The sequence below is a fragment of the Osmia bicornis genome, chromosome 12 (genome assembly GCF_907164935.1).
Source record: "Osmia bicornis bicornis chromosome 12, iOsmBic2.1, whole genome shotgun sequence".
Classification (NCBI taxonomy): Eukaryota; Metazoa; Arthropoda; class Insecta; order Hymenoptera; family Megachilidae; genus Osmia; species Osmia bicornis.
Window position 1 is genome coordinate 7140219 of NC_060227.1, and position 27300 is coordinate 7167518.

At 43.9% G+C, this 27300-nt stretch overlaps 2 protein-coding genes across 6 annotated transcripts in view; one reads left to right on the plus strand and one right to left on the minus strand.

Annotated features, from left to right (window-relative positions):
- The first annotated feature begins 3395 nt into the window (after nucleotides 1-3395).
- Nucleotides 3396-4374, plus strand: LOC114876570. The gene is made up of 3 exons (XM_029188211.2): nucleotides 3396-3726; nucleotides 3829-3959; nucleotides 4197-4374. The coding sequence occupies exons 1-3, from the start codon at nucleotides 3439-3441 to the stop codon at nucleotides 4372-4374; spliced, it is 597 nt and encodes a 198-aa protein (XP_029044044.2). The 5' UTR covers nucleotides 3396-3438.
- A 122-nt stretch (nucleotides 4375-4496) lies between these two features.
- LOC114876569 (protein gustavus) overlaps nucleotides 4497-27300 on the minus strand; it is a 137783-nt gene continuing 114979 nt past the window's right edge. For all 5 annotated transcript variants that reach the window (XM_029188208.2, XM_029188209.2, XM_029188206.2 and 2 more), the window contains 5 exons: nucleotides 13031-13488; nucleotides 10678-10907; nucleotides 10258-10588; nucleotides 10009-10167; nucleotides 4497-9930 (listed from right to left, as the gene is read on the minus strand). In XM_029188208.2, the coding sequence (XP_029044041.1) occupies nucleotides 9791-9930; nucleotides 10009-10167; nucleotides 10258-10588; nucleotides 10678-10907; nucleotides 13031-13488 (1318 nt within the window). In that variant the 3' untranslated portion in view covers nucleotides 4497-9790. The remainder of the gene's footprint in view (nucleotides 9931-10008; nucleotides 10168-10257; nucleotides 10589-10677; nucleotides 10908-13030; nucleotides 13489-27300) is intronic.

The window sequence follows — 27300 nt, forward strand, 5'->3', positions numbered from 1 at the left end:
CGAGCCTCGCGATCGGATCCGAGAGCTTCGATGGGTTTGAAAAATTCGTGTGAAAAATTTGTATAAATTGCTGCTGGTAGCATCGAAATTTCATAGAAATACTTATTTAATTATGATACTGGTACGTTAAGCGTAGGTAACACGATTGGAAGTGGAGAAAATTACACATGTCTGACGTACCGCTGACTTGTATCACTCAATTTGAAGTACCAAGTTCTTACAAACATCTATCGATTAGAACGAAATTATATAAATAAAGAATAAAGATATCATGTACCAGAGATAAAGTAGAATGTCTGTCGAGAAGGTTCTTCAATTTCTCAGTGAAACATTCGACGTCAATCGTTCGACGACGAAACACGGGCTGGTTGCGTGCCAGCAAGTAGTAAAGCCCGCCACGAGTCAGACGCGATACGGAGAACCCTCCAATTAATTAAACCAGTGTACCGGAGTTTCGTCGAAAAAAAGAATATACGTCGGTATTTCTTGCGTCGGAAGTTTAACAAGCAACCGATCCAACGTTTCCAGAGCACCCATGGAAGTGGAATAAACACGAATTATCCATTAATTCGATGTACTTTTGAAGTCATGATTATCTCGTTCGAAAACTTTCGCAACAGTCGAGTGTAAAGAGAAACAAGCAGAAAAGTAAAATTACTTTTGGCACAGCTTGAGGAAAGCTGAATTTTAAAGTACAACTATGATTCCAGCAACCCGTTTCCGGTCGCTCGAAGGAAATCAATGTCTCCTTCATAGGAAGAACGTCTGGATGAGCGTAATTCCTTCCTTATTGCAATTGGATCGTTTCTACATTCTTGTTTATATTTTCAGTCGACGCAGGGTGTAATGGCTTAATTTTCTAAGTTTCCTACCCTTCGGATGTCATAAAAGCACCCTACGAAATTAAGAAAAGTCACTTCCAATCGTGGTCGTTAATTTTCTCGCGAATTGCGAGGCAGAGTGGATCGTGGACGAAAATAAAACGGTCAAAATACACGAACGGTCGAACGGTGCGGAAATCGAATGAAAGGGCTGAAGAAAGGCGGGCAAAATCGTTCGGGGTATAGAGCACGGGCCGCATAAAGGTCTGCTAACGAAGCTCTGATTGCAGGCCAAGCGGTCTCGATTGGACCGTGATAAAAAGTCGCCGAGAGTAAGGTGTCTGAGAGCGTAGGGCGGTCGTTGCAAAAGCGTACTAAAAATATAATACTTGATCGCGTCGCGTTGGCGTGAAACCGCGGGCTCGTTCACGCGGCTTGTCTATCGATGTGACCCCGATACCCATAGTCGCCTTTGGAAAATAAAAAAATAAAAAAAAAAACAACCCCCGCCAGCCTTTCGCGTTCACAATAAACTGGCAACGTCCGACCAGAGTCATCTCGATGGACCTTTAGACGCCAAGACGTCTGCTTTGCGAATTAGCCAAGACGAATTGCTACTGAAATACTTCGAAGAACACTTTTGAACGTTTATGACGAGAAGACGATGAGCTTTAAAACAGAGATTACGATCTGGACGAAATTTACTATCACTGGATCATCCATTAGAAATCATTTGATTACTTGAAAAAATGTTATAAAGATGAAATGGATTGAAGTTTCAACGAAACTGATTGTTTGCTACATTTCACAAGACCCACACTCGTATAGACTGAGTTCTATATAAAAAAAGGGAAAAATGTAACGCAGAAGGGCTATTTATAATGCAACGAGAACATAGATGTTCCATTTTCCCGGTCGCTTTGAAAGAACCCGCAGTCCCAAGGATATAGTACGGTTCGCTGCCTAAGGAAAACGTGTCATCTAGGGTGTAGAAAGTTTGCAGCGAGAATTTATTGGCGCTAATAGAAGGTGTCGAGTTGGTTGGGTAAGTAACCTGCGACACGGATCCTCGAGCCAAGCAGCACGAGCTGACTGTCGAAAGTTAATGGAAGAAAATTAACGAAGAGATCAGGTAAGTAGATCGAGGTAGAAGTAATCAGACGTTTTTCATCGGAGAAGCAACACTGTGGAAGGACGATATGGAAAAGTTACGAAGATCGTTTCATGGCTTGTTCAAAGTCACCTCAGGAACTTTCAGTTCTTCGAGGCAGCTTTCAAGAGCCGTTCTTCTCATTAAATCTTTGGGAACATGATTTTCCAACAAAGTATCGTAGAACAGAGCTACCAGAAAACTTTAACGAGATGTTGTACAATTCTTTTTTTCATTTTATGATTACCTCGTTAAAGTTCACGAAAACTTTTCAACACTCTGATTATTCTAATAACTGAAGAAGAAGGATAACGTTATGTCCTCCGTTTCGAAAAATGAACGATAAGCCGAACAATGGCACACAGTACACAGGTGTACGCGTAGAAGAAACAAAGGGTTGCCTGATTTCTAGTACAAAGAGGGAAAAAAAGGGAGAAGTGTGTTTGATGTAAATGTTCGAACAACGAACAACGCTAGGAGGTGGGTAAATCGGTTGGTTAGGTTGGTTGCTGAATTCAAGGGGTTGCTATGGCGATGGGACGGTCGAGGGCTGTTGCCTAGAGGGTTCGTCTGTCTGGAGCCCTACTAAAGGGGATGATGTTCTTTGCTCTGTCTGTCTGGCTAGCAACGAGTCAGCTGTTTCCTCGTCAAATCTTAAGATTGACTTAAGATTCAAAGAGTAAATAATATTCACTCAAAAAAAAAGAAAAAAAAAATGCCGAGTTCATAATTTTTTGTTTGATAAAATCTAAACTTCTCCATGTAATAAAAAAAATAATATCATGAAAAGAAAGTTACCTAGAAACCGTCGACGTCGTTTCACCTCGTACAGAAGCACGTCTTCGAACAAGAAAATAAAACATTCTTTCACGAGTCGTGGGTAGCCATTACAGGGTGCACGCAGTGTACGACGTCTACTTAGGAGAATAAAAAGCAGCAGTTTTCCACCGTGAAGCCGTAGCTCAGCGAGCCGAATGATGGGCGGCAATTCAGAAAATTGCCCGTACATTTTTCACCGGTTCGTTTAGGATCGAATTGCCAACGTCACGAAGCTATTCTTTTCTCGACCTTCTTAAGATCACGGTGCTAGTCGACCCTCCGTCAGTCGGGCACCATAATTCATCCGTTTTTCATTGAAACGTACACAGTGAACATCTATACGAAACGCAAGTGATACTCTGATAATAATTAATCAAATAAAAATAATAAGAAAAATGTTCTCTTCCATAGTAAGAGTTTTACCAGTATTGGGTATATTAATCAATTTAATCGAGGCTCAGTATCAGTTCGTCGGGAATGCTTCTACCACAGAAGCATCGAGTAAAATGGAGGCTACTCTTCGACCGGATGTTGCGCGTCCACCAGAGCCGATCTTGCATCACCCTCCTGTACCGCCAAATCATTTTCTCCCTGGTAAAGTTTCCCTCTCCGAGGCTATGATCAAAGGAAGAGAAATCGTTCGTAACGATGTTATGCTTTCCAGTACCTCAAAGAACGTTCGTTCATCACAGAAGCGACAGCGTTCCTTACGTGTACGATCATCCATATTTTGGCTATCCTGTGGCGCATTCGATCGATTATCCAATTGGACCATCTTCCAAGCAGCTGGTCATCGTTAGTTTCATCGGTTTGCTGTTGCTGTTCGCTGTAATTCAGAACACGATCGCGACTGTGAAGAGGAGAGACATGTTGACGGATGTGTTGTCGGCCAGGAGAAAGAGGGAGCTCTACGCAGCTTATGGTTATAATTCTGTGGTAAAAGAATCATTTTTTTAAATTAAGGAACGCTTGCAAATTCGATCGAGTTGAGTAATTGAAAATAAAAAAGAAGAAATTCTTGATAACCTGCTTTCACAGACACCAGAACAGGAAGACGTTCTGAACGAGGACGCCAGGATACGTTGCATACAGAGGACAGTTTGCCTGGAAAATCGAAAGCTCTTAAAAGCATTCGGCGCAGCTGGTAAAGTACTGGCCAAGTACTTAACGTGAGTTCCATTTTTTTTTTCTTATTGTTTTCTGTCCCGACGCGTCTTGAAAATTTAATATCCCTCCGAGCGTTGTCTCGAGAGAAATGGAATCTGGATCAGACACTCGAACGTGTCTGGCTCTTATTTCCGGAAATGTCATCTGCACACGATGATGGAATATTAAAGATTCTTTCGCCTCTTCCTCGAAGAAAGATAAGCGAATTCTGTAGCGTATCGTTTTGCACGATGTTTCAGACGAAGCGTAGGGAAGTCTTTGAAATCAACCTCCGGTTGGGATCGGCTGGTGGAAGATGCGGGTGAAGCTGGGATACGCGGCGAGGATTGCGAGGTGCTTTATAGAGCTTGCGATCAATCGCCTCCTTTGAAGGATCGTCGAAAGACAGGATCGTCTCACGATACGCAAAGGGAATGACTAAAATTGAAAAGAAAAAACATTGTTAGAATAAAAAATAAAACGTGGGACTGTACGAAGAAATAATACCTTGAGGTTTGTAGTGGAAGTCGGTACACGTTCGACGGACGAATGAAAAAGCGGGCGGTATTAATGACTTTTAATTTTAATTACAATATGCTGTGTGTTGTGTTTTTTGTCCTTTATCTGCTACAAACATCGACATCTAGCCTGAACTATTTTAGATAGCAGTCCGCTCTCTATACACGCTCCATTTATACTCGCTTCTTCTCTCCAGTCGTTCTCTCTCGTCGTTTGAATTATAAAAAAATATCAAATCACGAACAGAATGGAGACAAACGGTCACCACCAACTGCACACTCCTTTTATTTAATCTTGCTCTGTCTGTCCGTATATTTCTCTCCAGTTATGCTTGCTCGTTTTCTTCGTTCGTTCGTTCGTTCGTTTCGCTCCTCACAATCATTTCATTTCATTTCATTTCATTTCATTCTCTTGAATCCTATATCGTGTCGTTTCCTTTCTTCCATTTTAATCGCGTCACAACTAATTATACAGTAACGCTATCCATTATTTATCGATAGAACATTAAGGCATTACATATTTATAAATTTTCTTCGCGTTCATTCGCCGCTATACAGCAAATACACCACGCTAAACTCGTAAACTTATGCTTAAATAGACGTGAGATCGCTCGTTGCAAATAGTCCAGGCTTATTATTATTATTATTTTTTTTTTTCATTTTTTTATCTCGGAGAAACAAAATACACAAGAGGAAAAGAAGAACGTCGCGTAAGACACGCTCGCGAAGATGGACCGCCCGGAAATGGTCTCTCGTTAACATCAGCTTCTTTCATCCCCTGTCGACTGACGCGACAAATATCGCGTGTTATCTAAAATTTCAGCTAAAATTCGCAAATTCGTTTATTTAAAGAAAAAGAAATTAATGGAGAAAGAACGAATTTTATCGAAGACCACCCGGTATACCAGATCTCCCCCTTCTCTTTCTCTTCACTCATTCTCTTGTCAACACACGCACACGCACGCGGTTATCTTTCGTTATCACTTGCACGCAGCTTAAAGGTCCTGATAATAATCGCGTCGTCAATAAATTAGACACATTTGTCGAGGCAACGTAGTTTTTTTTTTTTGTTTGCACAACAGGCAGTCAGTTCGCGAAAAAACATTTCGAGACACTCATTCTATGATTTTCTTTTTCTTCATTTCGTTTTCTCGCGACAGATGCGAACGAATCGAACGTCGTCGCATTCAACTTCAATGATGATGAGCAAAAAGGCTTTTACTGTACTTTTCGTGTCGCACGATCGATCGACCGATCGAGTGATCGGTTATCTATGATTAAGGTAATGAGCGGAAAGTATAGATTGGAAAATGAAACGTATTCTCACAATCAGTAATTATTTAACGTCTTGATAATTCAGAATGTGATAGTTCTCTACATAAAAATTCGCTGATTCGAAGACATGAAGAAATCGTAAAGTGTCGATGAGATTGAAAATGTAATTATAAAAAAAAAAAATTGATCGAGTAAAACTCGGTCTCGTCTTTGGGTCGATCGAACCTCGTGTCGAGCTACAAATAAAAATACGTTGTCGAATGAATGTAAAGTCGATTCGACCCGCAAAGGTGTCGTTCAATTACAATGAAACATAAAAAAATAAAACAAACAATTTTACGTGCGAAGTAATTCACGCAAATGACAGGGGCAAGTAAAATCAAAAATTAAATGAAAAACAAAACAAGAAACTCTTTGAAAATAAAAAAATAAAACAAGTTATATACTAGACGAGATAAAACTATGTTTAAAAAAGAAAAAAAATCAATACGCGTCGATATTAAAATACGTTTCGTTGCTTTTCACTTGCTTTATTCGCCTCGTAATCTATCAATGTTCCGTTCGAAATATCGATAGCGATTTTGAATAAAAGATTCTAACGCGAAAAGAAACTAAACGTTATTCAAGTCCGCCCGGTTAATTTTTCACGATCCAAAACACTGTCAATCGATCGATCGCGTAATATAATATAGATCGTCTTCCCTATCGTAGAAAAAAACAGAATCCACAATTATGCCGACTAATGTGATATTCATCAATTAAACTATCGGAGCCGATACAATAATATTAATATTAATCATTAATTAATAATATATACAACATTCTAAACGCTATATACTCTTCTTTTTTTGTCCTTGTCTCATGCTTGGAACGTGGCACGCGCATGAAGAAAAATGAAAAAAAAAAAGAAGAAAAAAAAAAGGGATTCATTTGTATTACAATAAAATAGAGAATAGTTACAGCACACGACGATATCAATAGATGGAAAGTGTATTCCACAGAAAAGAAAAGAAATTGTACCGTCTTTTCTGCGCCTGTGAAATCTCACTTTCTTCCCTTTCTTTCTCTTTCTCACTTTCATTTTAAAACGCGCGTCCACAATGCGTAACTTCGTATGTACTTTTTCTACAAGTGTGTATGTGTGTGGTGTGTTCTTTAACCCTTAATACGATTTACTCGCTTATTTACGTGCTTTGTCTGTTTAATTCTATCCGGAAACATCTTTTTTTCTTCTTCTTCTTAACGCAATCGAGAAGAGTTTACTTCATTTTTCTCTGCTTTCGTCGGCAAATCGAGAGAGGGTTTCGAGCAGCTTCTCGCGACGAGAAGAGACGTTGATAGAACACACGCGGTAATCATCTACCGTGGTGACGTTAACCGGTTCATTTCGACGACGACCGTCGACAAAGCGTTTTGTTTCTGTTCGATCGGCTTCGCATAATCGCGGCGCTCGTTCGTACGCTCATATCTCCTCCTCCTCCTCCTACTCTTTGATTCACCGCGAATCTTTCTATTTATTTTGCTCTACATCTCCGTTCAAGAATCGAGCAAAGATTACGAAGGCGAACATTGCTAACAGACAGCAATTGGGTGTGCGTAGTATTGAGGACCGCAAGATACTTGCAACGGTTGCCGATTGCGAGATCGTGCGTGTCTTTCGGGAATGGCTAGCAAAACTGATTCTCAATTGTATTTATGGTACGTTTCAAAGAGAGCGAGAGAGAGAGAGAGAGATAAAAGAAAATCGTAAAATTCACCAAGTATATGTGTGTGTTAGTGTGTGTGTTCAATCAGGCAATTTGGAAGACGCGTTCTTGATGCGAGTCCCGATGGAACTCGGTCGAGGAGAATGAACAACAATGCGTGGTATCATGCAATAAACTTAAAAACTTGTTTAAAATCGAATAAGAAGAATACGACAGCGTTTTTTGCTTCTGCATTTTGCACGACGATAAAATTGATTTTTTTTTTCTTCTCTCGCATTCGGTTCGTTCTTACGGTCTTGGATACAATCACTACCCACAATACATTCATTGTTGTACCGATAGATATTATTATTATTATTATTATTATTATTATTATAATTATTATTATTATTATCATTATTATAATTATACCCTATGTACAAATCGACATCGCCGATATCGGCACATTATCATTAAACTTAAGCGACAAACGTAAGATTAAAGAGTTACTAGGGACCAGTCATAATTTGTCATGCTAATAGTTATAGGTAGCAACACGCCCGTTTATAATCGTTTGCTATCATCATTATCATCATTATCATAATCATCATCGTTATCATCATCCTCAATAATGATCGTCTGGATCGTCGCCGTAGTTCGTATCGAATAATACGCGTATAAACGCGGGCGCGCGCGTACACACACATATACACTGTGTCGCTGCTATCATTTTTATCTCTGTCGACAGTTTTAATTCGTGTTTGGAATATTTCTCAGCCATATGCCCCGTGGTAATTCGTTCGTTTGCTCGCCCTAAAGTTTAACTACGTACGTTTAATCTTCGTTTCGATCGTGTTCAATTAACATAATTCGAGGTAATTCGTGTTTGTCTCTCGCTGCTAGTTCAAAATCAAACCCTTCGAAGGTGGTGCATTTCATTGACCGTTGTCTTCGTTTGCAATTTGTTTCTAGGCTACGATACGTATCGTTTGCGGGATCTCTAACGAACAGAAGAGAAAAGAAAAAGAAGAAGAACACGTAAATTCGGGAGGCGCGTTCATTAAAACGAATCACCTTGACGTTCTCCCTTTCGTTCGACATCGCGTGTCCATCCACGATTCATGCACATCACTATAATTTTTTTTTTTTTTCGTTAGATCTAGCATGCTTAGAAAATACTTGAAAAATGAGTCTATTGGAAGGTGGCTGTTCGAATCGGCTGGCTTTTACATCACTGTACACATTTCTTCTATCTGACAAATTGTTCTCCACTCAAGAATCCGCTTCGGTAATTTCTCTTCGCTCTAAATACATCGTTTAATTTTCTTGCTGTTGCTGCTGTTCATCGTCTTCGTGATTAATTATTCGCGCAGTGGCCGGACTAGAAGGAGCCCGCTACCCATTGTTTGACTAATCATCGAAACGTTGCCTGTATCAGCCTTCAGACTCTAACTAAGTCTAACGTGTTGCTTTTTTTTACTGGCCAACTCTGTTTGAAGCGCTGTTCGTTGGTTTTTTCTTCGTGATCATTTCATTGATTTTCATCCTTCGCTCAAGCCACGCGCGTATCTTCTATAGCCCATATTAAATCTGGATCTTCGATCTTCCATCCGATATTTTTCGCCACACACAAAACGCGTTCCTTTTTTCCAACAATTCAAAGGAGAAAACAGACAAACAGACAGACAAGCCAGCGTCGAGCGAAAATACGCGAAAAAGCTATCGAACTAAAAAAAGAGAGATGATACCCCAAATCGCATACGAGTACCGTGCTCTGTTTCAATCATTTAACAATCAATAAAGACTTCGTCACGATTTTAATCGTGCAAGACGTTTTAACACAAGACAACAATATCACCTAAATAATTAGCTAGACCCGATATACAATATATATATTTATATAACCGGCTCGTGCGTGTGTTCCGCGTTTTTTATGTTCTTCTTTTCTTGTCCCCGTGTGAAAGCGTCGTTCGATCTTATCCAAGAACGACAACGACGAATAAACGATCAGGTTATTAACAACAACGACGATAATGAACATGACAACGACGACGACGACGACGACGACGACGACGACGACGTTGAGCATGCCAACGATGACGACGAGTATAACGAACACGAGTACAAGAACAAGGTACGAATCATCGACCAAGCTAGGTATCGTGACGCTGTTGTTGCTCGTCTTGACTTATTATCCTGACGACACGGATACAAACACCATAGATCGTAGAAGCGGCTTATGGGCTGTTGTGCTCGGTGGCTGGCGACGGGGTAGCGGGCGTTCCCCTGTGCGTCGTGGTGGCAACGGTATAATAATAGCGCGGTGGTGTTCACAATCGCGATCGTGGTGGTTTCCTTTAAGATACCGTTCGGTGGTTACCTCCTGTCGCGATACAGGAGGTAAGTTTTCAATGCTAACGGTAGGCTCAAAGCGTTCACCTTTTCTTCTATCTTCTCCTTGCCGATTCGTTTCCGAATTACTCTTCGACAGAGGTCCATGAGGGGCAAAGGTTCGGCTGTAACCAAACCGACAATCATGAATAAATTTCAGGATTTCCACGAAATTCATTTCCAACCATTCCATCGATACTTACGATCAAGTCCACCGATGTATTTCATCGTGATCTCGCAGTGTCCCCACACAGCAGAAACGATAGGGTGCAGCTTCTTGCCTCTGAGTCCTTTGAACGCAACACCAAGGTACTGACCGTCCACGACGAACGCTAACGTACCTTCGTCCATGTCCAGGACCACTGGAAACAGAATACACCCAGCTCGCGAGTCAGTCATAATCCTTGAAAAGTATAATGCGAGTGGATTCGTACAGATTAATCGATGCTTACCAAGGAATTTATCAGGAACGATGAACGTTTCGTCGGGTTTGAGTAAGGCCGGATACGTGATACCGGTATTGTTCTTCGAGTCGTGAAGAAGTTTATTTCTACCTAAATCCCAACCCCAGCTTTGTTCGTTGTAGCCGACCAGGCTTTGATAACCGACGCTGTGAAGCGGTGCCTCTGCCGTCGCGACGCCCACCACGGCATGCGTGCCTCTTTGCCTCGTGCTCCAAAACAACTCCCACACGTGCATACCTTTCGTGTATCCCACCCTCCCCCTTATGCAATCTGTGCTCTGGGCCACGGGATGCCGATGAAACGTTAACTTGTCGTCATCCTGAAACGTTTGAGAGCAACGATTTGCATTGAATCCGGAACACCCAGCAGAGGGTTAAGGAAGAAATTTCGATTCATTCAGACTGGTACCTTGACAAATATATTGAGGCTACGATCGTTGGCGTTCCAGCTGTGATGAATCTGCGTCTCCCGCGAGGCGGGTGGCATGTCGAACAGAACATCGAGCCGTGGTGGCCTTGCGAAATGTTGCGCCAGCTCTCTGGGTACCACTGGTTTATACGCTACCACGCCGCCACCGCCGACGCTCACTCCACCGACTGTTCCAGCTGCAGCCTCGCGTGTCACGCTTTTCACGCCGCCTGCAGGAAACAGGACGTCCTCTATATATTCGCATAATTGTCTAAGAAATAGCTGATAGAGTAGAGAAGATTTGGAATAATAATTTCACCCATCACTCGCCTCCCCTATCGCTAACGTCAGCTATTCACCTAATGTAACAAACCTAAGGGTACGTGCCCACTTTAGAGTAAAACTTGCGTGAGAAAGCTATGGACAGATTTCTCATAAACGAGAGGAATGCTCTTTGAAAAGTCAATCCATCTGCAACGATGAACCGTGAGGATTCATGATCCTTCTCGAGGATCGCCGAATCTCCCTTCAGGCTACATTTCCACGCGGTCGTTAATAATTCAGGATGCGTCTGAGGGATTCATCGTGCGGTCGGGTACCTGCCAGCTACGCACCAACACCGAGGGGAAGATTTGCCGTGGAACAGGGAAAAAAGAGTGGAAGAAAAATAATGAAGGGTCCGACCCATCCCGACCCATCCCTGGTCGCAGCAGGCTCGAGTTTAAGGTTTACGAAGGATCGTCTCGTAGGCTGTTTCGAGAGATCGGAGTTAGCTGGAGGAAAATCTCGTATATTATTTTCATCTTAAATATTATTTTATAAAGAATTTATTAAAAACTGAGTTGCACCCATTTGCACATTTGAAAATTTATCCTACTCGAAAGCTAAGACTCTAAGATTCTAAGGAATAATTACTGGAGAGATACTTTGTGGTGAACTCTACTATTGTATGTATAAAATCAATTTATCAACTTTTTCTTACAAATCTTTCGAATCAACCGAAATTTTGGCTATTGTCCAGCCACTGTAGATTGTTGAAAATTCAACGGCTTGCCTTCTTGGTCCTTCTTTTAACCTAGGGTCGAACGAACGAACACAGGGCGATATCCTTGGATGTTGGGTTTATTTGCTCTGGCAGCTGTTACCCGCCGCTAGCGTTCGAGAGGGTCCTAAAACGAGGGGTTCTGGAAAGGACCGGGAGGATTTCAAAGGGTCTCTCCTGGCCGAAAAGCCGAAGGGCACTGGTTAAGAAGGGCCCTTTCACGGTCTTGCTTGTATCCGGTCTGCGCCGACCCTACGATCCTCTCCTTCGGGTTCGACACGTTCGTGGTTGGTTTTTTGTTTCCGACCTTGTCCGACACCGTTCTCCTTTCTGCGGGTTTTGGGGTCTGGGCTACGTTTTTTTATGTCCTTTTCACAATATATCCGAGACTCGTAAATTTCGTGGTTGCAGCTGAACTGCAAATCGACCGCGGTTCTGGACGACAAATTTTCCCCAAAAGACGAGTGGCATGGCTGCGGAGAACAGAACGTCGCACAGGGTCGTGTCATCGAGAGACAGAATGCACCGCCGGAAGTGGGCAAATGGCCAGCGTAAATCATGAGAGACGGACGCGAGCGATGGGCATAAACGATCGATGAAATTGATTAACACCGTTGACTGCCACCGTGAAAATGTACGCATTAAGGACACATTAATACAATATGATTATTCCATTCTAACTCTATTCCCAATTTCTCGTCTGGGAAATTCTATTTCCATCTTCTATATTATAATTTAATGCCTTTCGTTTGAAAGCGAATGAAGGCTGTTTAAAATAAGATTAATGGGACGATTTATAAGAGTACGGTTTTACCACAGCACGTTCCTCGCCAGAGGATAGAGTCTGAAGGACCTGTTCGAGCTTCTACCTGAACGGGCAGGTAAGATCGAGAGCATTCAAAGGCCTTGACCCTGGACGAAGCTCGACGAGGTGAATCAACCTTCTAAAGTTAATCTCGCGAGCGTTACATCGTGTGACGTGACTGCGCTTCGAGCAAGGAAATCGACTGTAATATTCATTAGCTTCTTTCTTCATTCGCAACCTGTAGACACCTGATCATCCCTGAATTTATAAATAAAACCGACCAACTATTTCGGTCGAATGAAACGATTGTACGTTCAAAGCTGATAAATAAATAATTGACTAAAGTACTCGAAATCTATCCAAGCATAAATGTCATTCGAAGCAACTACATATAATCTACCTTGATTCTATCCTGATCCTATCCGAAGCATAGATCCCTACCTTCATTCGCGAGAATAAACGGGAGAAATCATCATCACCATCAGTATCATCATCGTGGTCCTAACCTGAAATCTTTTGGCCCATGTTTAAGGCCCGATAGGGGGACCGATGGTGATGCCGGTGCTGATGACGGTGTTCGAGGCACTGCTTGCCGAGGGGTAGCTTGTGCCTGAGATGCCTGGTGACGCCAGTGGTGGTGGTGGTGTTAGTCGTGGTGGTCGTGGTGACGAGATGATGATAATGGTGATGGTGATGGTGGTGGTGGTGGTGGTAATGGCCGACGGTCGGTGGTGCTGCAGCAGGCACCGCGCCACCGTCTATTCCTCCACCGCGACCTCCTCCTCCTCCTCCTCCGCCTCCTCCGCCGCCGCCTCCGCCGACGCCTCCTCCTCCGCCCCTACCGGGGCTGCCGCCCCCGCCGCCTCCGCGGCCGCTGCCTCCGTTACCTAGACCGCCTCCGGTACCGCCAGTCGCACCGTTTCCGCGGCCACCGCCCCCGCTCACGCAACGATTCGCTTTGTACCTGGAACGCGAACATAATGGAAAAAACTTGGTTAATTAGTTGTCCTTCCTCCACATCAGATTTAGGGGTACAAAGATGGATTTTTTTCATGGGTGAAAATCTTTACAGAATATTTTTGGGACTATTCTTATAGTCATGGGATTTGAGGGATGATTAGGGAGAATTGTTTGGACAATAGGGCGTTTTGAAGTTTGTTCGAGGGTTGTGCAGAGAAAATCGAATTTCAAAGTTCGCCACATCGATGGGTAAATTCTGGTCGTATCGCGATAGTTATTGGCACGACGATCGCGTCGAATAATATCGTAATAAATTGCCGGTGCATTGTGTTCACGGTCGTTCGGTCTTGTAACTGGTCACCGCGTTTGATGTCGCGTATAAATTGTTCGCTGGAAACGAGACATCGTTCGAAAGCGCGTAGAAAAACTCCCCCCCTGATACAGCTTGTACCTTGTCCCGCACATTTTCCCGCCAACTCGCGGTAACAACATCGATGAATCGATTATACAAGCTTCCAACAGGATTTTCCTATCCACGGATGGCAATTGAAATTTTTGTAAAACTTCATCGTTTTGTAAAAGGAGTCACGTTCGAATGCGCGTGGATTAATCGAATTTGCCTTTTCAATTTTCCCCGCGAGGATTGGAAAGCAAAGCACGAAAGCAATTTGAAAGAGGAAACAGGTTAAACGATAACTCGAATTTCGTTGAATTAATCATTGACCGAGATTATTTGCGCCCGACCGACAGATCGCGATAAAAATGTAGCAGCGTACCAGTTTCATGTAAATTTCGAGGTGTACAGAAGGTCGCGTCGCTCGATAACAACGAAGAATTCCGCTTTATCGCCGCGCCGCGCCGGAACGAGCGAAAAAGCAGCGATTTCGAGGAAGGCAAACGTGCGGAATCGAGTTCCTCTCGTTCGATCATCAAAGAGCCCAGCTCTCCTCGAACTAATCCACCGTAATTTCTCGAGGAAACCACTCGAACGTGGAAAAACCGAGTGTCGACCTATCCCGTTCGTCCCAATTACAGGTTAACTATCGTGATTAACGTTTAAATTAATTGTTTAAAGCTCACTTTGAATCGACCTCGAACTGTCGACATTCTTCCTCCTCTACTTTCAATCTTGTCAGAGAAACGAACAGATTCTCCCTTTGGTGACAGCCACATTTTTTCTCATAATTCTTCACCAGTTTCATGCTTGAAAACACGGAAATGAAAACAAACGAATAGAAAACGATCCACGTGAAATCGAGAAATAAAACACGATCGATGCAGATTCAATCGTACCAAGCTTGCAAAAATGGCTTTAAATTCCTAAAATATGTTATATGGTACGAGGATGGTACTCAATTTTTCCAGCTGCCCTTTTTTCATCTCGTTCTCGTGACGTAATACCACGCAACGAGACACGTGACTAGCTGTATCCGTTCGCCACAGCTCACTTCCGGCCGCGGACACCGGACACTGACATCCTGGATCCGGTCGATTCGGTTATGCTCGAGATTATTACTCTCGTTGAAAAAATCTACCACGAAAAATTCAGCAGAAGAGTAAATTCTGATCTCGCGAACCTTTTTAAAAAAGAATTTTTAATGGAAGTTTGAAGTTTCACTTCCCTTTCTTTTTTTCTTTAATTCAATATTCTCGTTGGTGGTTGAGCTGGTTCGTGGATGCTACTGAAATTCGTTAGAGAACTTCTGGAACGAGCTGCGACGTCGACAAATTAGGTTTTTATCCTACTTCGAAGGCAAACATCCTCTTTCTTCGTTGCTAAGTTCTCAAAAGATCTCCTGAGGGTCGTAGAGAACCCTTGAGAAATCGCGTCATTGTCAAAGAAAAGGAAAAATCTGTGCCGTCGAGGTAGAAACTTGAACGTTAGATTCTAAGAAGCGGAGTTTCAAGATTTAGATTGCTCAATTTCACGATTGCCAATTAAATTTGGAATCTTTTCAAAGCGCCGAAATTCTATCGTAAATGAAATTTCAATATGACCTCTCGCTTTTCTTACATTTGTCATGGAATATTTTAGAAGAAATAACCCAACTACCGATAAATGACAATGAATTGTACAAGCTTTTATCCAGAGACTTTCATTCTTGCGCACGCTATTCAACTTCGATGGAAGCTTTATACTTAAATAATTATTATTAAACATCCGTTGCTACAATCACTCCAAGCATTTTCGTCACGCTGTATTACTCTACAGGGATATATGTACTGCTTGAATAATAGCGCGTTTGAATGGTAGAACATTCTGATAATAGGCATTCAAATATCCGCAATTATAATTAGAAATTTCGGTGAATTTACAATGGCAATCAATGCGATAATCACATGCCATCCGTGGCAGTTCTGTCTCCATTAATTCGAATTCCCCTGTATCTTTCTCTATCGCATGCACAACACATGTACGCCGGTATACGTGTTGCAATCTCTATAATATCTTTCCAGATAAAATCGCGCCGAGCTGCAACAATATTTCAACAACAAGCATGTACCAAGTACGAATAATATATTCGACATTAATTCGCACCGTTGTCCCTGCTTACACGGTATCAAGAGTTTTACGCTGCTCGACGCTCTGCACCTTTACTCTTACTTTCTGAACTATTGCGAAACATTGGTAAATTAATCATCAACGGGTCGAAGGAATAAGTTATTAGGCTCGCGAGAAACAGGAGACACGCTCGAGAAAGCTCGAATTTAATTTGCCGCGTCGAAGGAGAAGAGAAACAGGCCGGCGAGCACGAGACGCCCTTCGTGCTCGTCACGCTCGCGAAACATCTCGTTTCACCTCTCGCCCCTCGATACCATTTCTAATCCTGAACGATATTACGCTTATCCGGAACAAGAGAAAGTAGTGAAGTAATCGAGTGGCGTCTTCGTTGCATCATCCCCGTCCAATGAACGGTTTCAAGCGTTCTCCGTTACGCTCGCTCGAACGCCAGCTACTTTCGCGCCTCGTGAAAACGCGTAGGAAAATTGGATTGCACACGCTGCCACGTGTTTCCACGAAAGTGCCTCGACTTCCTTCCAAGGAAATTCAATGACGAATGATTATGAAGGTTTCAAGTGAATTTTCTTGGAGAAGAAGGTATGGAATGTGGTTCGATTTCGAGAGGAAATACAAGAGCATCGGTGGTTGGAGTACGGTGTAGGCGCCGAACCAGGGTCGGTATTGATCCGCGGGGGTCACCTTTGCCCCACCTCGACACGGGTCCAACCCCCAAATCCACTACCCTCCTCGGCCTCTCCAACTCCTCTCGCTACCCCTAATATCGACACCCACTGTCGACAGAGGGAGAGCCACCCCTCGCTTGCAAAACAGACTGACAAAAATGCGCCAGAGAAAAATCCAGCACCGCAACTCCCTCCGATCTTACGTTTTCACCTGTTTTCACTGGATTAACAGGTTTTCAGAGGCCGCTTTTCATAAACGAGTGTTGGGATTTTTGGAAATTCATCTGTTATTTTTATATTTTACACCGCAATAAAAAGAAGAAGCTCGGATAATCATTGATCGTTATCTCCAATCGATCCATCGACAACATCGAATCGCCTTCACCCATAATTGATCCCTCCAATCTCAATGGCCGATACCATCGCAAACAAGACCCACGATTCACTGTCGTTTTTAAGTTCCATTAATTCCAATAAACCGCACAGGATCCAAAGTTTATATTCCATCAACGAAACGATCGGTTACGTGGAAACAAAGTTTTCCCTATAATATTGGCAAAGATCACGCGAGTAGCCTGAAATGGCAGTATAATAGGGATGTTTAAGCTCGACGAAGGTGGAGGTTTTCGCGGGACAAGCTAGTTATCGGGTAGGAATAGGATAACGTTAAGGGTAGACAAGCAGATCGATCAAACATCGAGGCGAAGGAACTGCAAATACTATGGCGCACGGTACCACCAGCCATCGTCGAGCAACCAGTTGGCAACCAACTGCCAGTCAGCAGATGTCAATTGCGTTTAATGATACCGAAACGATGCCGCATTACGCGTCGTTATTCATAAGCGACGCTTGCGTTCCGTCCAAACGATCGCGAGACCTCTGCTCGCGACACGTGCGATCATCATACTTTATGACGTTGTTTCTTACAAGACATTATTTCATATTTCTTTCTCTTATATGAAATAACTCGTAAATCCACGATATACTTAATGTTCATATTTGGACGATGCATGGAACTTAATAACTTAAAGGCTATACGAGATAGGAAGCTGAAACTAGCCACGAATTACTTTCTCACGACTATCAACGAACACGAAGTTTAAATCTACAACTACGAGGTCTGACATTATGGCAACAATCTAATACATAACTCATTTCCATGTTACCATAATAAAGCCACGCGTTGAAACTGCTCCTATTCGAAAACAGCATTCGAATCAAGCAAATTCCCAGGAAAGTTGGTCAGTCCATAGAAACTGGTTAACCGAACTACGTCGAATTCGATTCGACTTATTCAAGCAAGATTCGGGCTCGAATGCACCCAATAAATCCCTTTAACTCTCCTATCTGGTATTCCGAACGTAGCCCGCAAACCTCCATCGTCCACCTATTGTCCTTCCTTAACGAACACACACGGTTGATGGCCATTTTCTCGCCTCGATTCGCACTCCGGTCACGAATTTCAGGGAAAGAAGAAAGAAAGCGGTAGGGGAGTTTCCTGTCGCGTTCGGTATTTGCATGAGGAAAAAAGAGGAATCGACATGGTCGTTTGCTGGCTAGTTAGCAAGTAACGGCCGTTTCGAACGCGTTGCAGCTTAGCAGAAGAGATGGTTTAGAAGCGGAACAGCTGACGGCTAAGGCTGGCCAGGTAACACCTGTTCACCAGCTGCCTCGACAAAGAGCCCGATAAAAAGCAACTACCTCTTGGCCGACGTTTTCCAACACGGAACCGTTCTTTTGTCGTGGCTGGCCAGGCCAGCTCTTTCTACGTTTTCGCGCAACCTTTTAAGGATTTCGCTGCCTGCAACCACACCCTCCTCGAGGAGCCTCGAAAACAATGAGCTCCGACTCGGCTTGATCGCCACTCTTGTATTAAGATCGAGGGACGGTTATCGTTTTATTTCGATCCGCCTGATCCGTCTCGATCCACCAGACTGTGGCAACGACTCGCCCTAAGAGGAATTGTACTTTTCGAGAGGAGACAAAGAAACGTTTGCCTTCCGCTATGTCGGTAACGACAGATTCAGTTTCCATGAGTCAGCTTGAAATTGCTGACACACCAGAAAAAAAGATGCAGAATCTCGAGAATTCCCGGTTTCGTGGAAGAGTTGCTCAACGAAAAACGCGACTCCGCTCGAACGCGCAGAGAAGTCGTTTCGCGATGAATCGACTTGGAGGAACACAGCGTACGGAGGCAGTTGTCGCGACGCGAAGACAAAAGAGGTGGCAGGATAATTGAAAGCAGCCGAAAAAGAAAAAGAAAACAAAAACGATACGAACTCGACAAGGACTTGGGACCCCCTGAGTGGCCAAGTCCAAGAGGGAATGATCGCAAGCAGCGAGTCTCGCCACGGTTTGAAAGAGGAGCCAGGCGCGAGGCAGCTGATTGTGAGAGCTGGCTAACGGCCGCCCTGATATTTGACTTCGATCAAGCCCCGAAGAACGGTCCATTGTCTCGAGACTAGTCGATGGGGCGTGGCTCCTTCCAACAAATGAATCGAAATCGGACGATCGACGCGGTTAACGTTTGCCACCAGACGAGTGTTAACGTACATTTCGGAGCTGATGGGCGAACCATCGAACCGAGAATGTGTCAACGCACCCATAGTAGCCACTTTCCGAAGACGTATGTTATATATGCGTATCTTGCAGGCAAAGGGGTTAAATCGGTGCACGCTCGGGAAAATGAGATCATCGGTCTCTCTGTCCGCTTGGAAACGCGTTTAAGAACGGGTTACACGGGTCAAACTGCAGCGACGAGTAAATTCTCGTCGCATGCACGTGCGGTGATCAACGACGATCGTCCAAAGATATTTTTAAGCTTTGTCGCGAAGCCGTTCACGTTCCTCCGTCGTTCGCTGATTTTCTGCTTTCCCGCCATACACGTGACTCTATTTTAGCCTCGAGCTTTCATTTAATCAATCGATGAAACGTACCGCACAGCTGCCCTTCGTGAAATACATTGATTTTCTTCGTTAAAAATACATTAACCATCGAGTGTTCTTTATTAAAGTATCCAATGCGTTTTGTTTATCCTGCAAACCAACATCCTTTCGTCGCGTTTAAATGTGCACGTGCACAACTCTGCGAATCGCGTTACGAATAAACTAGCTGGAAGACAAACGACAGCGACAAGAAGGTATTCCGTACAGGTGTTTCTTGGTTGAGTCACCTTGCTCTGTCGAAACGTTGCATCGCGCTCTCGTTCTTCATTCAGAAATTTTGTGAAACATCCGGTCTTCTGATAGGTAAATTTTTAACGAACGATTTAAACTAACACTAACAGAAAATAGACGTCGATCAACATGGTTTTTTAGCTTAGAAGAAATATCTGCGCAAAGAACGATAGTTAGCAGAGAATTCTCCGCGTGAAAACAGCGAGACGCGTTTTTCTCTCGCTGCTTATTCAATCGTATGCAAATGCGGCGTAATCTCTCGAAAGAATCATCGAGCGAACGAGGTCGAAGTATCTCCGTACGAATTTCGTAATGGAATCGAGTTAAATCTTTCGAGATACCTGTCCTTTCCCGAGGAAAAACCAAAGAAAGTAAAGTCTAACAAATACTCCTGCCGTCTATTCGCGAAAGGATCTTTGTACGAAAGAAAATCAGTGATTTTTCTCGTCGAACTAGAAAAGTGTCGCGAACGAGAGAACTTGATCGATCCGAATGACGAAATTGAGAATCGAGGCGGGAAGATTTTCTCAAGGACTGTTTGGTCGAAGGAAAAACGAAAGGCAGGCGCGGATCGTTTCTCCGCTCACGGGTTTTCTCGCGCGTGCGAGAAACCTAAGTACTAACGAGCGGACTCGATGAGCCTATCGAGAGTACGCTTTTTCGCTATGGGACTGGTTCCCGAAGATGGTGTCCTTGGAAGAGGATATTTGCGCGGCGCGAAATTTTTCTCGGACTCGAACGCCTTTTTCGTCGTTCGCCTCGGAACTCAACTTCGTGACGACATATCGCTGAGAAACGCGTGTCCCTGCCTGGCAGGTAATTAGAATATTAGAAACTAGCACGATTCTAGTTTATCCACTCGTTCACTGTTGAAATGGATACACATACACTTGTGGTGAGACACACGGTTTACTTTAATTACCATTATTCATTTTTTCAATTAGAACCTTCAAGTCGACACTTGGTATTATCAGTGATTTCATTTTATTTCATTCTAAGTAGCTGGATGTTGCGGTAATTAAATCTTTTCCGACTACTATATCTCAATGACAAATCAGTTTTTCCACGTTCCTCCATAAAGCCGGCGATACGATTAACGTTACGTAAACCTCAGCTGTTTCTTCCAATACAGTTCACTCCTCGAAGCAATCATTTTTCCATCTACTTCGAATTCCATACGACCTATATCGTTGAAAGGCTGCAATTTCCTTTTTCGATCGAATAGCAGCGAGAAATTAGCATATTTCTCATGCTACCGGCTGTGCTCGAAAACGAGAATCCAATAATTGTCGACGACGACGACTACGACGCAATATTCCGTGGAAACGCGACTGGTTTCCACCACGAAACGGAAGGCAAAGTTCACGGTAAGAAACCTTCGCTTAGGTAACGTTCTTTCGCCAATAGTGACGGCCAGACGAGCGTAACGAGGCAGGATCACGCGAGTGTAACGTTGTGCGCTGTTTGCAGGACACGCGTAACCATCGATTCAACAATTCTATCAGACGGAAGTAGGAAAGATACCAAATGTATTCCGAGCATAAGCGAAATTAACTTCGTTAACGGTATGAACACGTGTGCGCTGTAATTTTCTTGCAAAAGTGTATCGTTTTATTTTAGAGACAAGACCGCGGCACCTGGCTCGCGAGACACGTATTTCCTTCTCGGAATGAATTTCTAACAGAATCTTTTGGCAAAGACAAATCGTTCGAACCGAAGAACCTTTTCACAAGATGATTCGAGAGCAAGAAGTAGGAAGAAAGCAATCGAAGAGAAAGTCTCTGAGTAGTCGCGTTATCGTGGCTTATCAAAGAGTAACGATGTATCAAGTACCAAAGCGTTTATCTCCGGTTGGCGCCTGCTCGTTTGATCGCGGTATAACCAGCCATCGGGTCGGTTCAACGACCCGATTTCTGTATGATCTTGCGTGGCCTTGGAAGACAGGCCGGATGTTGCGAGACCGAGGAACAAGGCCCCCATGGAGAAAGAGAGAAGTGGCTGGACGAGTCACGAGCAACCTATGAAAGGTTCGAGGTCGAACATCCGGCCGGGTCACTTGCTCCGCGTGCCCGGCAACCAATCGAATTTAGAGTGGCAATTTTTCGATCCTCTCTCCTCTTCCATTAACAGATACATGGAAATTCACGTGAAGTCAAAGCACCGCGTCGTGTGCTGCGAGTGACTCACGTGTTGGGAAAATTCATTTATTTCAGCGTGCGTTCGCTGTAATTGGAAAATGGCTCGGCTAATTGCTTTTCATTTAACCCTTTCGCTGCGGTGTTTGTCGGTTAATAACGGTAAATCATCGAGAATGAATTTTCCATGCAAAGTCGTCGATAACAATCGACGATTTTCCATAGGCAGACGATCGGGTCTTGAAACAAGGGCTGAAAACAGTCGCCACGTAGTATCATGGGGTTAGCTCTGCGCGTGCACACGCGAAGAAAAGCGAAGGGGCACGGGCAGACAATGAACAATCGTACATTGTTAGGAGTTATAGCATTGTTACTCCACCATGGCCGGGCCCCGTGTTCACATAATTAGGCTGTAAACGTTTCCAGACAATCACCATTGTTTTCTCTTTCTCTCTCTTTGCCCCCTTGGATTAAGGTGCCTCTCTGAAACCTCCACCCTGCGGGTTATACCACACTCGCGATGCTGCTGAGAGATCGTTAAAACAATCTCGTTTCTTTTCGTGTAAATTCAATTTTACAATCGATAAAACATTTGCAAGAAACTGACGTGTTGAAAGTTATTACGGGTATAGGTAACTGAGAAAACATTCCTCTAATATCCTTCCCGAAAAGAAATACCACAAGGATCGAGGCTTTATTTCTGAATTTATACGACCAAGGAGGTCAGGCTTCGGTAGATGGACGATAAGGAGAAAAGGACCGGCCCTTCTTGCCATGTTCCAACATCTCAGCGCCAAGTTTATCTCTTCCCACGGGCGTGTCCCTTTGGAATTTGTTTCCCGACGAGATTATCGCGAGTTATATCGTAGGTATCCCCCTTGGACGAGGGATGGATGGTAAGGGAGAGCCGCGACGAGGGCTCCGAGTAAATGAAACGAAGCCTAACACCCCGATGGAAAGATAGAAAAACGAATATTCTTACCTACCGCAATTGCCCGAGGATTAGAATGCCCTGACGTGTGTACCCTTAATTAGAAAATCTAGAGGGTCCAAAATTCTAAGAAGACGCGGGTACAAGACAGACCCAGGTGTTCCAGTCGAAATTTCACGCAGGAAAAGCGAAGGAGGAAGAAAAGCTGAGGGCAAGTCCGAAGGAGTTGTAAAGTGACAGGGAACCGGACAGATAATTTATTGTTATTCTCGATGCATTCGATGACGCTACACATTCCCCAAGATGGCTGCCCGCCACGAAGGGAAAAAGAGGAAGAGAGAAACGGTGAGACGAAGAAGAAACTAGCTGTTGGTAGCCGTGACCTTGTCTGGTACCCGACCCCACCGCGTGCCTTGCTTTCCACACACATCCTTGCCACCCCACTACGAGAGATCGCGAAAGAGAGGAGAGACTGTCAGGTAGGGAGACATGGAACGGATAGAGGTGGTAAGAAGGTAGCCAAGAAGGTGCAAGAGTTATCTACCTTGTTCGATTGTTACTTAATTTAATGAGCAGCACGTGTCCGTGAATAACAGAAAGCTCATTGGTATGTCCACCATCCTGAGGAACGTGTTACCAGGTGTGTAAACCAACACGGAAAATCCACTGGTTTCTTTTTTAACCTTTTCTATTTTTTCGCCATCGGCCAATAGTTTCTGGCAAGTCTCAACGGACATTCCTCGTCGAAACGGCGAGGTTTATTTCGCGCAAGAAATACGAGGAATTCAGCCGGAAATTACGCGCATGGGATTTATAACACAGCCGAGAGACAAGCACCGGAAACGCGTCCGCAGAAATGAAATACCTGAAGATTTATCAGGTACTAATCGGTTTCCTGGAACGAGCGGCGAGTATCTGTCTCGTGAATGATCCTCAAGGTGACGATAACACGGGATGCATGAATGAACAGCTTTTAAACGTTTCAGAAGGTCTTCGAGATATCTTGGGCGAACCTTCCGCGACGAACAAAGAGCACTTTTCAACCTTCCTGATAACCGAAGCTGCCGATGTAACGGCGAACAGATGTTCTTAGAATCGAGGTGATTGCGAGTCGAGCTATTCATAGAGACGAGGAAAATTTGTTTGAGGTAAGTTTCGCAACTTCCGTGGCCGTGGAAGACCAGTTAGTTTGATAATAGTCGAGGAATTGAAATTACGAAACTTTGGAGGAGGAAGAGTTACGTGGTCGTTTCAGTTATCCTCGCTTATCGACACCGACACAGTGGCCCTTCTTCGTATAGAAACTTAGTATCCTTGATGAATGAAAGAAGAGTAAAAAAAAGTGAACGGGACTCGGAGGGTATCGATGTAGCGGATGTTAGTTCCTGAATGCAACCACATCGAAGACCGAGAGAAGCTTCTTCCGGCGGATGTACAACGGCGACGTGTCGTTGACACATCCTGCTACCAGGACAATAGGGAGCACCCTCCTCTTCCTGGTTACATGTGCCAATTATTCCACGTCTCGCCAAGACCTCCGTGGAGAGTCTCTCGACACATGCTCCTAATCATAAAACTTAATTCAAGGATTGGTAAGTAGGTTACCAGAAGACGAGGAGACAAAAGTGTATTGATTAGGGGCCAAGAGTTCGAATAGGCGATCGTTTACGTTAATTATAATGATTAGTTAACCATTTGAGTGCCAGTTACAGAAAAGTGCCAAGTAATGCAATCGAGCCATTTTCTTATGAATCTGGCAATTAGTCACAATTATCTAAAAAGTACTTGGCTAACGTTCAAAAATACCTACGTTGACTTCTTGTCAACGCTGCTTGTTCTAGTATCAAACAGGTGTTGGACAGGTATCAAGCATCAGCATCAGCGACTGCTCGGCTAGAATCGAGGTCAAGATCGCGAAAGGAAGATCGATCCTCTTGCGGCACCAAGTTCATCAGCCGATCTAGCAGGTCCTGGTGTTCTCCAGGAACATCAGGGACAAGGATAAGAAGCAACGACATCGTTCACGAGAGAGGATCGTTACAAGCACAGCGTCGAACGTGTATTATTAGCATCCCGAGTACGTGTCTGTTGGCCGTGAAACCAGTGAAAGTATTCCATGGACGAGGCACACGGATACGAGGGACGCATACGAGCTTAACCTCCTCGCTTTTATCACCAACACGCGTCTCGTTCTTCGTCGTTTCTATGTGGTGAAATTCTTTCGAGACGGCCATGCGAGCCACAGGCGCGGCCAGATCTGGGCCTTTGTCCTCTTTGTCTGGAAACCTGCGGCCTACTGGACCCTTCAGCCTTTGCCAAGGCGAACAGACCCGAGATGCTTCGTTCTATCGATCTCTTTCGTCGTCTATCGGAGAACTCGATTTTAGAACTAGATTCTACGACGAGGGTAGTCTAACAAGGGGAACTACCCAAGTGTTACACTCACTTATTAATGAAACTTTGCCAGCTTGTAGAGCTCGGCGAGCTGAACACACCTATACTCCCTTTTGGGGGCAGACGGCTAGTTGTTTCTATTTTTATTACATAAAAATTATCATAAAAAAAAAATTTTTTTTCGGAACCAAGGATTTGAACCGAGGACCTCCAGATCACGAGTCATGGAGCCGTTCCGTGGTTAAACACATGACTCGCAATCTGAAGGTCCTCGGTTCAAATCCTTGGTTCCGAAAAAAATTTTTTTTTTAATGATAATTTTTATGTAATAGTTATTCAAAAAGAGACAAATTATCATTAAAAAAATTTAAACACATAGAAACAACTAGCCGTCTGCCCCCAAAAGGGGGTATAGGCGTGTTCAGCTCGACGAGCTCTACAAGCTTGCAAAGTTTCATTAATAAGTGAGTCTATCACTTGGGTAGTTCTTCGTATAAGACTACTGTACCTAGAATTGATCAATTAACGATCGATATGCGATCATCCTCCGTTCAACCTACGTCTAATTTTTATTCTTCGACACGGTTCAAAGTCCTCGACAAAGCAACCAGTTTTCTCCGTTGATTAACATTCTCGATCGTATCAACGACATTTACGAGTCGGACGCGATCGCAGCGCGGCGTTCACTTTTTGGCCATGGAGAAGCGTAAACTGTCAGGCACGTCGGCTGACATTCCCTCCAAGTGAGTCAAGACTATCATCGATCGCAATAAACGCGAAGAGTACCGACGACGAATGACTGCTTATGGTATCATGGGATCTTTCTCGTTTGTCGAGAGGAGGATTGAAAATTACGAGATCGCGGTGTCCTCGTTTCCGAGAGACAGTTTCCCTTTCGAATCTTATTGTCAGCAAATGAGTACAAACGAAGCCTGCTGTCTTAAAGAATACTCGGGATGTAATCGATCGATCGATTTAATACGTGTTTACTTGGGATGATCGAGCACCGACGATCGATCGATGCGATTATTACTGTGCGAGGATGATAGGAAGATGCCTCCTCCTCTTCTCGAGATGCTCAATTATCCGAGGAACCGGGCATCGAATTTCAGGCGAAAGAGACAAGGTAAAAGTCGAACGCGAGTCGATCGGCTGAAACGAAGAATTCAGGTTCTCTCGTTGGTCAAGCATTTTGTCGACAGCCGTGTCGAAACAGCGCGAGTTCTCCTTTCACTAATTGTAAAAGAGCCGAGGGGACCGCGAATATGTGACTGAAATTTACGAAACAACGCGCCGCCAGTTCGGTCCAAGCTTTTGCGAAAGCGTCCAAGTAGCGAAGGACCTGTGAAAGAAGACGTCACCTCCGAGTGAATTCAGAAGGAAACCTGTCGAACGGTAAACGAGTTACGAAAAAAACCTGGCTTGTCGCGAAGTTTCTCACAGAACAGGGATAACCTTCTTGAATTAATCCAGCCTAGAGCAACCCTTATCTCGCGCGGTGTCCACGACCCGTCAATTATTACCTTGCCGCATATCGAATCGAATCGAGTCGAGACAATCATCGAGTTGATGATCTCTGTTTTCCCCTTTTACCGAGCTGATCGTCGGAACCGTGTAATTTCCAGCCGGCGATCGTTCGCTAAAAGACACGGTGTCTTCTCTTTTACGATGACGAAACGGAGAAAATTGTCCAACAGCCTCGAAACTGACCTTTCCAGACTTGGAAAGGGAAAGCAGAGCGCTTCTGGCTGGTAATTTACGAATGATATCGACTCACGACGCGACCCATCGATCTCTACCTAAATCGTTGACGGAACGAATCGAAAAGGTCGCTGGATGCTAATTCGTAGAAAGATAGTCATCCTAAGACCATGAGGAAAACGATTTCACGACAACATTTTTCCATCCCTTCTCGCTCGCGGTTCGTCCCTTTTTATTAACCAGCAAAAAGAATAAAGATGGAAAGAGTATAATCTCGAAGCCCGCATACCGTG